This window comes from Pelodiscus sinensis, chromosome 8 (genome assembly GCF_049634645.1).
Source record: "Pelodiscus sinensis isolate JC-2024 chromosome 8, ASM4963464v1, whole genome shotgun sequence".
Classification (NCBI taxonomy): Eukaryota; Metazoa; Chordata; order Testudines; family Trionychidae; genus Pelodiscus; species Pelodiscus sinensis.
The window spans coordinates 7,929,873-7,945,388 of NC_134718.1; the positions used below are offsets into that span (position 1 = coordinate 7,929,873).

General features: G+C 41.4%; 1 protein-coding gene across 6 annotated transcripts in view; it reads left to right on the top strand.

The window, feature by feature from the left end:
• Positions 1 to 15,516, top strand: part of KAT6B (lysine acetyltransferase 6B) — a 173,906-nt gene that overhangs the window by 116,103 nt on the left and 42,287 nt on the right. For all 6 annotated transcript variants that reach the window (XM_075935747.1, XM_075935746.1, XM_075935744.1 and 3 more), the window contains one exon: positions 1,424 to 1,517. In XM_075935747.1, coding sequence (XP_075791862.1) covers positions 1,424 to 1,517 — 94 coding nt within the window. The remainder of the gene's footprint in view (positions 1 to 1,423; positions 1,518 to 15,516) is intronic.

Below are 15,516 nucleotides of genomic sequence, written 5' to 3' on the forward strand. Positions count from 1 at the left end.
CAAAATGAAGACCTGAAATTTGTCTCCCCACCTCAAGAATATTGTTTTGGCCCTCCTCTTCTCAGCTGCTTTCCCAGTCTCTCATCTTTGTCACGTCCCTGAAACCAATTCAGGAGAGCACTGTAACACATACTTGCATCCCATTGATTTTAGTGGGACTTAGCAAATACTGGAGTGCTCTCCTCAATCGGGGCCCTTTCTTTTCAGTCTTCTGTAGCTAGTGTCATTTTGTGGGCAAAAATACCTGTGAATCCATTGCAGTGGGCAAAGTGTATTTCAAAGTACATATTATGGCAGTCAGTTCAAGGGGCCATACCAGAGACTAAGCAGTACTATCAGAGCACAGGACTTGGGATACTTTTAGGGCATGTGGCAATCAAATTTCACAAGTGAAAGAGTGTGATTTGAGATTAGCCTTTTGCTATTTTACGACCCTGACAATTCCCATACTATTCTGGCATCTCCTTACATGTGTTACCCCGAGTAGCTTCCTATCAAGTCTGTGCTTGCTGCAACTTTCTGTTGAGTATGTCACCCTGGATTTGAGTGGTCTAATTCTTGATGCTGTTGGCTTTATATTAAATAATTAATTAGATTTAATTGCAATACTGCCAAATACAGGAAGAGACCTATTTCAGGACTGTTCTTACGTGGATTTGGCATTTTTGGGTACTTCTGCTAAAACACCAGTGTTCCTACATTGCATCCAATTTTTAAAAAAGGATCCTTCAGACTATATTACAAGGGCTGCATCGTGATGTAGTTTGTGTTTCTGCTTTTCCTTTTGTCTTAGGTAGTCAGTGTAATCTTTGCCTCTATTATATAGGTAATCCTGTGGTTTTTTTTTTTTTTGCCTTGTTTGAAATGCTGAGATGCGATAGCCCAAGTATTTTGCGTTCATTTTGTATTCGGAGGAGAATACATTTGGCTGTGAAAAAGCTGTATCACTTCCGTTACACACTCATATTGGCATTAAAAGTATTTGCTACAAGGTAGAAGAAAAATGTAGGTGAAAGGCAGTAAATTATTTAACATGGCAAACCTAACTTGCTGTCTTTGGTGTGTGTGTACATATTATTTTCCCTTTTATAGCTCTGACAGAATAATCTGTGTCTCTCAAACAGAATATTTTTTCACATTCGGCACTTAACCTTCATTATAGTGTTTATGCAAGTCCTTGCGATTTTATGGTTAATTTCTATGGGGTTTTCTAGTTAAATAGTAGAATGAGAGATTTTAGAGGATGCATTTGATTGATAGTTCCCCCTATAATTAGTCAGTCTCTTAAAATTATTCTGCTTTGGTATTGACCAGACACGTCTTTTCACCTTTCGGGTCTATTTTACAAGGACAGTGGCAGGTGCAGGGAATTGCCCACTTCAGCAGTGCTTTGACATACTTGATCTGTTTCTTCTTCCCTCAGGAAAAGCTTTGCCAGCAGAAGTACAATGTCTCCTGCATAATGATCATGCCCCAATATCAAAGGCAAGGATTTGGAAGGTTTCTCATTGATTTCAGTAAGTAAAGTGCTTTATTTACATTCATGATCCACAGAGCTGATGGTTGTTATGGGAAACAGTAACATATAAAACTTTATTTAACCTGCTTTGTTGTTTTTATCAATAGATAATGGGATTTCTATTTATATTTACATAGGGTAGAAAAGCTCCCTGAAGTGAAAAACTTACTGCTGCTCTCTTATTGTACTCTAGGAAATTGAGAATAGATCTCTGCAGTAATATTAGCTCACAAAGCTATTACCCTGAATGAATGTCTAAATTACATTCCATTTTGCGCAGCTCATTAGTACAAAAAGAGGCAATTATTTGTGATTAAAGCTAAAGAAGGTGTTATTCCAAGGCATTCTCTACTTCCTACATATTTGTAACTTGAAATATATTTTTATCTGAACAATTCTTATGAAAAGCAAACATATTTCTGTTTTTCTTGTAAGAAAAGGGGGGGGAGAGGAATTACATTACCTACCTTCTCCAGTGAAAACTCTGCTCTTTGTAGCAAATATATGATCTGGCAATCATGGTGTTATCCTTGCTTGCTGTTTATTATGCAAATTTGAACTGTTGGCCTAATTGAAAAGCCTAAGGGTCATTTGTTTAAATGTACCCATGTATCACCCCGCACCCTCAATTTTAAATCACAATAAAATTCAAAACAAAATTCTGTCGGTAAATGTTTCAACCTTTTGTGCTTTTGATCTCACTTTGTGATGTCATCTAGAGAGAGGCTAGAGAAGCCAGGTTAGCATATGTTGGGAAATGGAGATTTCACTATGATTGTAAGGCATTATAAGAGTACTGTATATGGCACCATCAGCAGTTAAGAGAATAGCTAGAGTCGCATGTTTTCATCAAATGCTCACTCAGACCAGGAGACTGGGCAGGCCAAACGTGAGTGGCAGTGCAACCCAGGTGCCGCAACGCCCGGAGCAGGGAACTGTGGCCCAGCCCTCAGAAAAGGAGCTGCCTCTGCAGGGTGAGTGTAGGTCTGACTCATTCTGCAATACCCTCCTCTTTCCCCTGGCTCCCACCTGAGTGGCAGGACCTCAGTGCCTCTTACGATGAGCCTCATATGGGAAAACAAACTTCCTAAAAAGTAAAAAGAGAAAATTCCCAGGGCTCTAATAATAGGGTTCCTGCATCAAAGGGGCATGCAAGTGGATTAACGTGCAAATAAAACACGTTTATGGTAGAACAGCAGGACTAAGACAATAGCTTATGACTTTAGAGTTTCGATAATCTCAGTCTTGCAACTTTCGACACAGTATGATCACACTGCTTTTAAAAAACATTAGGATTAATAAAAATACGATGTCTGTAGTGCCTTTCATCCAATAGCTTTACAAACAATTAAGCTTCACTACACCCCAGTGAGACAGCCACGGATCACTTCATCCCCCCATTGAAAGGCGGCCACCAGTGGAGCGGAACACAACAGCTGTCTAACTGTGCAGTTAGATTACACAACATTTTAGGGCAGGAAGTGAAGAATACCATATATTGTTAGAGCTGCAGGGGGAATTTAGGAGGGTAATTACTTGCATTTGAATTTGGCCCAGGCATGAGGATTAACACCTCTCCTCTCATGAAAAGGGATGTCAAATTTTAATGCCCACAGGTGGCCAGGACCTTGGTTTTGTGCTTTATTTGAAAGACAGCAAATACAGTAAAATGCCCACAACCTTGAATAACACCAGGCTAGATTTTTGACTGAGTTCTGATGCAAAAGGCAGAGTGATCCGTACTGAATTGCCAACTCCACTTGAAAACCTAGGTGTTTCTTGGCACCATGCTTAGCTTGGTGAGATCTACCTGGATCACAGAACAAGGGAATATTTTCTCATTGAATTTAGTCCAGGAGGGAGTGGAAGCACAGGAACTGAATGCACTATACATCTTCCTGGATCACTCTTCCACCCATCTGGACCCTCACTCCAATGACTTTCCTGCACTTGTTAATCTGGAGGCCCTAGCATGGCTTTGGAGGTTGCCCTGCTGACATTTATGTTCACTCTCCTTCTGTAAAGAGCCTGCAGTGCCTCAGACCCCTGGAATTTTCCCCATTCTCAGAGATGATTTAGGATATAATTTCACTGCTGAATTAGCCCAGGCACTTACCCCAGTATTGCCCTTATTCTTAGTCTTCCCCTATCCACACACACAACCCTCTCACCTGAGTTAGGTGTACCTTCTACCCAAGCAAATGAGCACTGTTGAAAGCGTGGGTTAGAGCGCAGATTCCACTTGGACTCAGGTTGGTAACTGCTGCCCAGTTTGCGGAGAGGATGCAGTCTAAATTGTTCTAGTGCCAATAGTCCTCTTGTGCCGCCCCACAATTCCCTTTTGGTGCCAAGGAAAGTTCACTGGGGAAAATCATAGAGCGTACTACAGCAGAGAGAACTGTGGGATAGATCCCAAGTTCTAGTGAAACACACATGGAAGTGTGCAACAGCAGGGTGACTCAAGTCTGGCTTGGTAGTGTGGCTATGCACACCCAGGCTAATGCAAGTGCCGGTCCCTGGAGCTAACTGCAGTGAAGGCATGCCCTCAGAGAAGCTCTATCTCATTTTTGTTTTTCATCCCCCACAGAGTAGGGGCTAGCTGCCTCCTCTTGCCTGACTATCCCCTCATCTGGACTGATGGATCATTAAAGTACTTTTAAAAGAAGTAACATCCTGTCCCATAGTTTTTCTCTCTCTTCCTATTTCTACTCCTAACCCTCCTTGCACTGGTATGTCCAGGAAAGGTTGTCATCTCACTCAGTTTTTCCCCTTCTGCTTGCTTACCACATATTCTGGGAATGAGGGGTTTAATTATCATTTAGAGGAGAAATATACCATTTCACATCTAGCTAGAGTGGAGCCCACCCAGTTAACATTCTGCCGAGTGGGGTAAAATTAACCCCCACCTTCCTGAGCTATCAGCACAAAATGATAATAGACGTTTGATACTAAAAGAAGCACTTACCTGAAACATTGGTCTGCAGAATGTTTCAATCTAGTGTACTTCTTGCAAAGCGGTTGTAACTTTGACATAGTGATTATTAAAAAAGCCTTAATTTGCCACATTGTCACATCATTATATTTCCCTATACTTGAAACAGGAAATAACCGTTGTAGCTCAGAATCTGTGTGGTGATAATTGATGATATCCTTTCATTTTATCAAGACAACCAGCAGAGTTTGTAGCCCAAAATAATCAAAATTGAGCTCACTGAATCAATCTGTTGAGAAACAGCTGTGCTGCTTTGCACGTTAGATACATATCAGATACTTATCTCAAAACAATGAGCAGATTATTACAAACAGCAGAGGTGCCTCTCTTTCGTGGTTCATGATTATCGGTTTATAGAAATTAACATTGCCCATATAACTTTGTCTGTTTATATCTGTCCAGGCTTCTATTGAGGTGATCTTTTTTTTTGTTAAACTTTCTAAGGAGAAAGTCAGTCACTGGACTACTGTTGTTTTAGTCACATCTGCTGTAATTTGTTGATTGCATCCTATTAGGTTTTTAAAAATACCTGGTAATCATGTATAGTTTGAATTGTGCAGCACCTGATGTCTGACAGGCCTTTTAACTAAGGCTGTGTCCACAATGCCCTACGATTTGAACTACAAGGGCATGAATAGCAGGGCACTCCAATTTGGTGTTCTGTAACTCCCCTGTGAGGTGCAAATAAAAGGTTCCTAGTTCAATCATGTAGTTGTGTTTAAAGAGGGACCTTTTGATTTGCACCCACAGCACCCACCCAGAGGAGTTGCTTTGTGCTCACTACTAGTCACACTTCTTTTGTCCAAACTGCAGGTGTAGACAAGCCCTTAGATTTCATAGAGCAAGTTTGTCTTCAGAGAAAGATCAGGTTGACTTTTGGCATGTGACTCTCAAGGGAAAATCTCTTAGGCTTTTACCACAAAAATGGCAAAATTATATATGGGATCTATATTTGTCTTTCTATTCTCTGTCCCTTTCTTCTTGACATCTAACAACAAATAGCCAGCAGTGTGTATGTAAACTACTTGTACTGCTTTTCCGTGGTGCATTTTTCTGTTATATTACCTGGAATAAACTGCTTCTGGAGTGTCAGGGAAAGGATCTTAAATGACTGTTGTTCCTATACTTGATTTTAACTATTAGTATAATTCTATGTTCAGAGTTTTAGGTTCCCATAGAAAGAAAGAATATTGTGAATTTTTTTAAGTGAAAAAGTATGTTTTGAGAAGGGGCAGACCAAATTATGAATGAGGAAAAAGTTTATATATTAAAGCAATTAAATGGACTGGATGAAAAGGTAAATCAAGATTATGCCTTCAGCCAACATCTCTTTTCACATGTCTTCCTGTATGTGGAAATTAAGTTCATTGGAAATACTCTACAAAACCACAGTATGAACTTTGCCATTGTGGTTTTTGAAAGCCTGGTAAGATGTATGTTTATAGAATAATGGTCTGATTCATGACTGCAACAGGTTTTGTGGGGCCCAGGAAATGCAATATCCAGTTCCAAATTATTTGTTGAGATTTGAAGAACTAACTGCTCATATATAAACTCAGATTTGGTATGACTTTTTCATTTGCTTAGTCTGTTTTGTATTCTTTAAATAAGAATTTTGGACAATGTTATTAGCTATGAAGAAGATTCTGGTGACTGTTCTTTTGTTTATTGTACCCAGTATATGTTACTAAATATTCTTATATTACATTATAGGGGATTATGCATGGCAGAGGACAGGACTAGATGACTTCTTGAAATACCTTCCAGTACTATGATTCTATGATTATTTTATGTGTGTTAGTTTCAACACAGTGTTTTTCCATTTCTGTTTTCTGTATTGGGAAAACCAATTATCAACATTTTCAAAATAGGGTAGTTAAAGTTAGGCATGCAAATCCAAATTTAGACAGCTAGGTTTTTGGAAGCAATCACCATGTTAAATCTCTTTGACTTCTTTAAAAGCTGTTGGTGCATCACATATGTGAAAACCAGGCTGCCTTTTTTAGGTGCCTAACTATAAACAACAGTGTTTCAAAATTTGGGCCAATAAATACAAATTTTTGTGTTTGATTTAGGCGATGATTTTTGTCCCAGGATTGCGATGGTGCTCTTTTCTAGTGGAGTAAGGTGGTTTTTCTCTAGATCACCTCAGGTGTTTTAGAGAATTGGAATGTGTATGTTTGGTATGGTAGTAAGTGAAGGCAAATTACTTTGGTAGCTTTAAACAGTTCCTGAAAGAGAGAGGAAATCGTGTGTGTGTGTGTGTGTGTGTGTGTGTGTGTGTGTGTGTGTGTGTGTGTTCCTGAAAGAGAGAGGAAATCGTGTGTGTGTGTGTGTGTGTCTCTCTCTGAACATGAGAGGGGGAAAAAAGGGAACTCCTGCTCATAGATTATCTGTGTGTGCGCTCCTTCACGTTGGGGGGTTGTTTATAGAGGCTTACAACTTCACATGGGTATAAGTGAAATGATGGTAAATTAAGATCTTACATCAACCCATCAAGTAAGCCAAAGGCAATATGTAACTTATGTGCTTCTAACAGTCTTCCTGTATGGCTGTGAGATTTTCTAGTCCTACACCCTTTCTGTTGGCTGGTCCTGAGTTAAATTTTCATTTGTTTTTCTAATCAGCTTTGCGTTCACTATCCCACGTGCTTTCTTTTTAATATTCCTGTAAAGATACAGTTATGTCCTGCAACCATACCACCTCTGCTGCAAAACCATGCCGCACAGTGGTTAGTCAGTATTCAGGGCCTGGCCATGTTGTCTCCATTAGGAGGAGAAATCAGTGATGCAAATCATGTAGTACTTTTGTGCAGTCCTGTTTATATATGAAGAGTGTACACAAAGACATGTTCCCCTGAATCCAGTAGAAACAAACAGCTGTAATACATTACATAAGTATGAACATTTAAAAAAAATTCTCACTGCTTTGCAACAGCAAATCAGAAGAAACGTCCCTTTTTTGATGACTGAGAAGCCTTTGGCAAGTGGAAGTAGAATATGTATTTTTGCAGTGTCTGAGCAAATTACATTGAAAATAGATACTCTTTTAAAGAAGTCCTCAGATTAGGACTACTGGTTGTGCTGAAGCTATGGCTGATGCTGAGTCAACTAGTGAGAAACAAACGAAGAACAAACTGTTTGACAAAGTTATATTTATTTTGGTTTTATGGATTTTAGTAATGGATGACCACAATGCTTTGTATGCTTACAAATCTGATCAAACAAAGCAATGAAACCTTCACAGTTGAAATGACACTTCAGAGCAAGGCACCTAGAATAAAAAGATAAATCACAAGAAGTTTTTCAGTGAAAGGAAGAACAGTACAATCAATGGAAAACTCAGGTGACAAACCCTATGTTCAACCCGCAAAGAGTAAAAAAACCTCATACCTTGGAGAAGAACTGATTGTTCCAGCTGCTGTAGAAATGAGTGAAGTGATGGTAAGCGAAGATGTGGCAAAGAAATTTAAGGCTGTATCATTTTTAATAACACAAATTGAAGAGCTTTCAGATAATATAAAACAGCAACTCACAAAAAGGCCACTTGTGTGTGAACAGGTGTGAGATGATCGGATTCTGTGTGGGGCAGCTGAGTTTGATGAGTTGATGGACATTGGTAATACGGCACAGTTATTAGTTTTGATTCATTATGTTTGTGCGGGGGACATTTTGTAACATTTTCTCTGTCGAGAGGTCCCAAAATAGAACATGTTTGAATTATTTGATTATTTCGTGAAAGCTGAATTGGGAGAAATGGGTTGCTTTTTGCACCGATGGTGCTGCTGTTCTGACAGACCATAGGAATGGCATTGTAGCGAGAATGAGCCATAAGCCCTCAGATAATTGTAACACACTATAAGTTATTTCACCTGGGGGAATCTGTGCATGCACAGAATACATGTCCCCTGCAGATTTCTTTGTGCCCAGCACTCCCTACTGGCTCCCCTGAAGCCACGCATTGATAAACCTCATTGTCTGGTGCTCCCCGCCGAGCCCCAAGTAATGCAGACAGCTCACTGCACTTGAACCCCCACCCTAACAAATCCCACCCCACCTGCGTCTGAACTACCCTGACTACCCCCCTGCACCCAGACACCTACTCCACTGAACTCCACCAAGCTAGTAATCTGACCTGCACCTCACAAAGCCAGCACCTGGACCGCCTCTTCTGAACCCTCCACCCCCTTACCCAACCTGCTGAGCCCCATCCAGTTTCACCTGGGCTCCCTTACAGAGTTCCATTGTATGTACACCCAGAACATCCCCCACAAAGAGCCCCTGTTCATCAAGATCTCCTTTGCACCCAGACCTCCACGCACTAAGCTTCCCATACCCAAATCGCCCCACACAGAATCCGATCACCTCACACCTGGATCTCTATACTTGGATCCTTCTGGGCTGAGCCTGTCTGCCTATATCTTGTGGTGTTGGTGCACAGGTGCAGGTCCCCCAAATGTTTCTAGGACCATCCTGGTCCTTGTGCTATGTCAGGGTCAGATGCAAATTTATCACCCAGTCTGTCTGGAGAGCTGGGGGTGCAGAATGATCTCTGTGCAGTCAGTGGTCTGTGCTTCCTGCTGACACGCTGGAGCCTCCATATTGACAGTTTACAGAATTTTACAATTTTTGGTGCAGAATTTAAATTTTTTCTTCTTGGAGCAGAATGCCCACAGGAGCAACGCTGCAGCTCCAGGCTCTTGTAACAAAGGAAATGGAACCCCAATTACATGACTTGCTCAGTGCAACTGTGACCGTTGTGACTGTTAGGTCAAGTCCTTCCTTTGAATTCACACCTTTTTGCAAAGCAGTGAAATGGAATGGGTACGCATGACGAGTTAGTGTTTCATGTGAAAATACATTGGACATATCCTTGCAAAGCTCAGAAGCTCTTTGCAACATGGTGCTAGGTTTTCTTTCTGTGCATAATCCCGCGATTGCTTCCAACTTCTCTGACGTGACATGGATCACTCACTTACATACCTAGCAGTCATATGTAACCTGTAGAAGGTGCTGAGCCTGTCCACCCAAGAGATTGTTTCAGCCATGCTTGAAGTGAGTGACAAGAATGGAGCATTTCAGAAGAGTACAGATTTGGAAAACAAGGCTGAAAGGTGGAACCTCACAGATGTGTCCGCTACTGATAGGATTTCTGCACATGAAGAGCATAATGATTGTGTGACAGGCAAGATTGTTGCTTTGACTGAGCACTTCATTATTTACAAATCTATACAGGGAGGAATAGGACTTCACGTTGAAAATTGAGTTTCAGGCACAGACACCTTGCAAGTTTTTTCCAACTGTTGCTGCACAGTAGCTGGTTTAGTTACAGAAGAAGTAACAGTGTTGCTACCTTTTTCAGCAACATATGTATGTGAAACATCCGTTTCTACCATGACCACTATGACAACAAAGTTCAGGTACTGACTGGAAGTGGAGAATGATTTATGAGTTTGCTTGTCAACCATCACACCAAGGATAGATAAGAGTGCATTCAGAAGCAGGCCAACCAATCACACCAATTTCTGTAAGCAGTCTACTCTTTGTCTTGAGACATGTACCGTTAGTAATGCTTTAGGAAGCACACTTACGCTTTTGTCAATCTCCTCCTTAGTTGGGGTTCCATGATTAATATTGCCTTTGAAAAGGGGTCAGTCAACAAAACAAAGTTTGAGAAACTCTGCACTAGATAGAGCTCTTTGGTAGCGACTGCAAGCGCACACGGCATAGCTCATTTACTCAGGACATCTTGACTATGTCTAAACTACACCGGGGCTTTTCGGGGGGTGGGAGGGAAGGCAGTTTAGACAGGGCATTTTCAACAGAAATGCCCCATTTCGAAAGATCCATTTTTTTAGGAGTACAGGATCTTTCAAAACTGGACATTTCTGTTGAAAATGCCCCATCTAAACTGCTGGGTTTTTTTCGAAAAGCCCCATTTTTTGAAAAAAAGCGGCAGCTACCATTATGCAAACAAAGCGCGGGATATTTAAATCCCAGCTTCATTTGCACTTTTGATACGTCTAATTTACATTCCAACAGAGGGGTGTAGTTTAGATGTAGCCCTTGTCATCCTAGGCAGGACTGGTGTGGGGAGTGTACCCTCCCTCCCCTCACAGAGCACTTTGGTTTTGTTGCGAGCACAAACAATGACGATAGCAGACTATCAGGAGAAACAGTAGACGATCAGATTCGGCAGCGGCAGTGGATGACTTCCCTAAGCCAAAGGCAAGTCATTTCTTTTCATAAAATGCTGCACTGTAGAATTCTGCACAGCTGGTGCTTGTGTCTCTGCAAATGTTGGAAACAAGTATGGCAAAAATGCAATCGGATACAACAGGTACGGTCTCATAATTGAGTAAATTCACATCTGTTGTCTCTCCTGAAAACCATGGCAGATTTCAGGAAAATAGTCATTAAAAGTAGATTCAGCAAAAGAGCACTTTCCTAAGGAGACAGCAGATCTGAAAGGTAAACTAGCGATGGCAAAGTTGTAGAGCCTCCGGAAGGCACTGACTTTTAAAACGCAATGGCTGTTTTTAGGATGAGTCTTGAGCTATAAAGTTTTATGGTGTTTGGCTATGTGGCTTTGTTTTTGTCCGCCTCTTCATCTGGCTGTGGAAAATAATCCACTGTACAGATGAGGGATACTGATTCTGAATATTTTTTCTTAAAGAAAATCCCTGATATTCATTCTTAATTATTTCAAGCATTGCATTCAGGTGGGGTGTGGGAATTAGGGATGTAAAATCCTGTTTAATCAGTTAACTGGTTAAACATTACATTTAACTGGTTAACCAATTAAGCAGGATCCCATGGCCAGGAAGCTGCTCTGACTCTGCTGACTTGGAGCAGCCTCCAGTTCATAAGGCTGCTAGCTCCAACCCATGGCGCCGTGGGTCCGGCTAAGGTGGAGCAGCCCCCTTCCTACAGAGCTCAACGAATAGGGGGCTGCTACTGGCACCAGTTAACCAATTACCAGTAAGCATCGCCTGGAAAGGGGTGATGCTTATCAGTTAACTAGTTACCCTTTCACATCCTTAGTGGTAATAAAGAACTTTGAGTGGAGATATGACCCAGGGAACTTTTATTAAATACTACAAGTATCGAGAGTGGAATTTCTGCACCAGACTGCATGGATATCAGTGGTCCACAATAGCAAAGACTGTAAGACAGCATGGGCTCAGCCTTTGCTGGGAATAGATATCTGCTGAAAAGTTGCTTACAGAACATGCTGTGCCTCTGTTTTGGTATATGAATACCAACCTGACTTGGTGACTGAAGGATCTGACTCAAGAAAACAATTGATCTTCTGGCTCATGTTTCAGTTTGCCCGCGGTGGTCCAAAGCAAGGCATTTTCCCATAGGTTTTTCTCGACCACCTTCTTGCTGGCTTGTTCATGCACCCTAATAAAGAACATTTGTAGTTATGTTCTGGTCATTCTTACAGGCTTGTAACTTCAAAATGGATGGTTATCTGGTTTTCTCCTTCTGAGGAGATAGTGTGGGTGTGGGGGGTGAGGGGACTGTGATTTTGTGGGAGCCCTGGTAGGACTGACTGCCTCTTTTGATTTAATAAAGTCACTTAACAAAAACTGATGATGTTACTGACCCAAAGGCAAGAGGACGGCCTCCCGAAAGAACTAATAACAAGCATCCTGTCAAGCTGAGATTTTGATGAGGGAAACTTATTCTAAAGATGAATTTTGAAACAAGATTTGGTGATTTGATTATTCCAACATCAGCCTCTGGGGATTTCTCAGCATCATATTATGAAGCTTTCATGACATTGTTCATTTATCAGAATGGTAAAAGAAATCCAGCATGTTGCTTCAAGACATCATGAATAAGACTGTTCTAACCCAAATGCATCTATATTTCATTGGTGAGTTGCTGGCATTAAAAGCAACCTGAAGGAAGGCTAATACATAGTAACAGGGAAACAGGCCATTCGATAGGCAAAGTTCACTTTACAGTAAATGGGGTGCGTAGACTTCATTGCAGGTTTGACTCAGATAAGTTACAGATTTTTATAAAAAAGCATCTCCATTGACCAACATATTTGCTTCTATGGGCAACCACACAGTCCAGTTCTAGGCACTGTGCTGATGAAAACAACAGGTGTTCACTCTTGGCATATGGTGTCTAGCACTTTCTATTAATTTCCCTGTTTCTGGAGACATGTCAACAAGACAGCACCCTCGCTAAAATAACCTCATTCCTCCTTTAACAATCTGTAGAAATTATCAAGAGTTACCTTTGGTATTCGATTGCCACAGGACGAAAACTCAAGCCTCTTTTGTCAGCATGGGTCTTGAAAGGTCCCTAAGAAGCTTATTGAAATTATAAGAATTCCACATGAATGCAGGAAATTTGTCATTTCTAGGTTTTAATAAAGGATTTAAGAATCTGGAAAAATGGTGTAAAGGACTCCTTTCTCTGTGTGTTTCTGTGACGGTGCATAAGAAATTCAGACAGATGTCTGTTGATCTCCCTCCCTTCCGTAGACAGATTAAAATCTTGTCTATAGGGGGGCACTTGGGAAAGTTAAGATGAATCAGCTAAAGCTGTAAGGTTAATTCACCTAAGTTAAAGTGCATTAAACTCCTGTGTGGATGATTTCATTCAGAAGTAAAATGGCCTTAGTTTGCTGTGAAGAAGGATTAAGCTACAGTAAACCAAGGGCACTTGACTTGTAAATGAGAACTTGAGAATCCCCATGTAGGCAGGGGTGGGGAATCTTTTTTGTGTTGAGGGCCACTGACCCACAGAAAAATCAATCGGGGGCCGCACACAAGTGAGAAGGAAAAAAAACCCCAACTCCTCACTGTGGGCCCCACCTGAGAAGGAGAGAGACACTCCCCACATTCCCTTCACACACCAGAGCCCTGGGGAGGGGGGCAGCCTAGTAGATTTTGTGTGCTCCAGTCCCACACTGGTGCAGTAATGGAGCTGAAGCACCAGTGTGGGCTCCCCAGTGCTGGGGAGGACCCCATTGCCTCAGGGACTGGATCCAGGCAAGCCAGGGGGCCTCATGCAGCCCCCTGTCCTGAGGTTCCCCACCCCGGAAGCCATTGGAGTCAGGCTTTCTGCCCTGAAGGAGTGATATTTAGAAAAGAAAGGCTAATTTAGAAAATGGTTTTCCTTCCCTAGCTATTTCACTTTTCCTCTGGTATCCTTATCATTTGCTTTAGGCAGGTCTGTTTCTGCTGGAGCGTGGTGATTCCTTTCTCCCCCCTCCCCCCTCCCATGCTGCTTTTGAGCATCTCCATCCCTTTGGCAGGTCATACCCCCATACCTTGAGACTAACTGCTCCAGAGTATGTTTACAGTTTGCTCCATGGTGGTGGTTGGGTGGCAGAATAACACACCTTTCATTGTATTGATCACAGTATTTGCTAGCTAGCTGGGTGGGTGCCACAGTGAGACTCCATGCTGAAGACTCTCTGAGCCCTCATCTCTTTGCTTTACTCCTGCTTCTTCCTGGGAGTTCATAATCATGTGCTGCCGTTTGGTTTAATCTTTGTTTAGCAGACATGTAGTGCCAGACTGGAATACAAAGGTTTTGCATCTGACCTCAGGCCCCTTCTGTGGTTTCCAGTTCCTACTTCTTCCAGTACAAAAGAAATCAAAAGTTTTATGTAGGATTCATGAAACCTGGGAGTTGCGCCAAACTGTAGGTTATTTGCCCGTTTCTCCCCATTATGATGGGACTTTTGGTTACACAACCGCTCTGTCTTGGAAGGACAGAGTTATCAGATAGGATGGTTATAAAGAGATTACTTAGAAAACCTGTATTTTCAATAGTAGGATGTCTCTGTTACCTTCCTTAGAGTTTGTCAAAAATATGATCCCCACTTTCAAATCAACCATGTGGTACAGTTTGTAACTGATGTTTCTTATTCCTGAACATCATGGGAGTACCAGAATATAATGGTGGATCTTACCTGTCTTTCTTCAACTGTTACAATTACACAGACTCCTTATAGTCATCTCAGTGTTTGAAGTCGTTAATATATTTTTTAAATCAACTGAGCATGAAATCCACGGAAAAATCAAGCCTCAATAATGATCTTTTGAATTGCTTAACCTGCTGACACATCTGTTCCTTTTGTGAGCACCATGGTTTTGGTTTTTAGAGGTGTTGTAATTCTTCTCCTCTCATTTACTCTCTCACTGCAGTTCTAATTAGTCCACTTTGTGTAGACGCACCCCCCCCCCCAAAAAAAAAGGCGAACACAAAAACAGTCAAGGATTTTCTGGCGACAGGCTCAGGTGAAGTGAGTGTTAGCCAGTTCATTTTCAAAGGGAGCTTTTTGTTGTTCTGACTTTAATGCTGCCTGCATTATCCTTCCTTCCTTTAGTCGAAGGAATTTGTTTAGACTTTTCCCTGAAACTTTCTATAAAGGAACCAAGGCTGGCCCCACTGTGCTGTGTTTAGTTGAGAATATAGAGTCAAGTGATGGCTACCCGTACTTCCTCGTAACACTAATGAGAGAAACTTTGACTTTGCCCTGTTCAAAGTAAAGCTTTTTCTTTAACCCGACAGAGAAGAAAAGAGCTTGTAGCAGGTTGTTCACTTACCTCTGGATATCAAGTTACAGCTGACTTTTCATTTTCTCAGTAGGAATGTTTACAAGGACCCTAGCATTGTGTGCTCTTTGAAAGCATTCTTAAAGCACCTTCAACAATAATATAAACTCCTATTTAAGGTCTCTAGTCTTTGACCTGAATGGGAGTTGTGGATGCACACGCATGGAAAATATTGCTATACTTAGGACAGAATATGTACAAAAAATGGTAACAAGTCATATTCTGGGAGGGTACACTTTTATCAACCTCACACTTGGACTTTTCAGGGTTTCTTCTCTGTTTTTTCTTTTCCTTGGTATTTGCTACTTTGAGCTCGAAATTCTGTGCTAAAAACATCAACCGAATGTACCATGCCATGCAACTTCTTTCTCATTGTTTGGTTTTCAAATCATCTTGTGCACCATTTCATTTGAA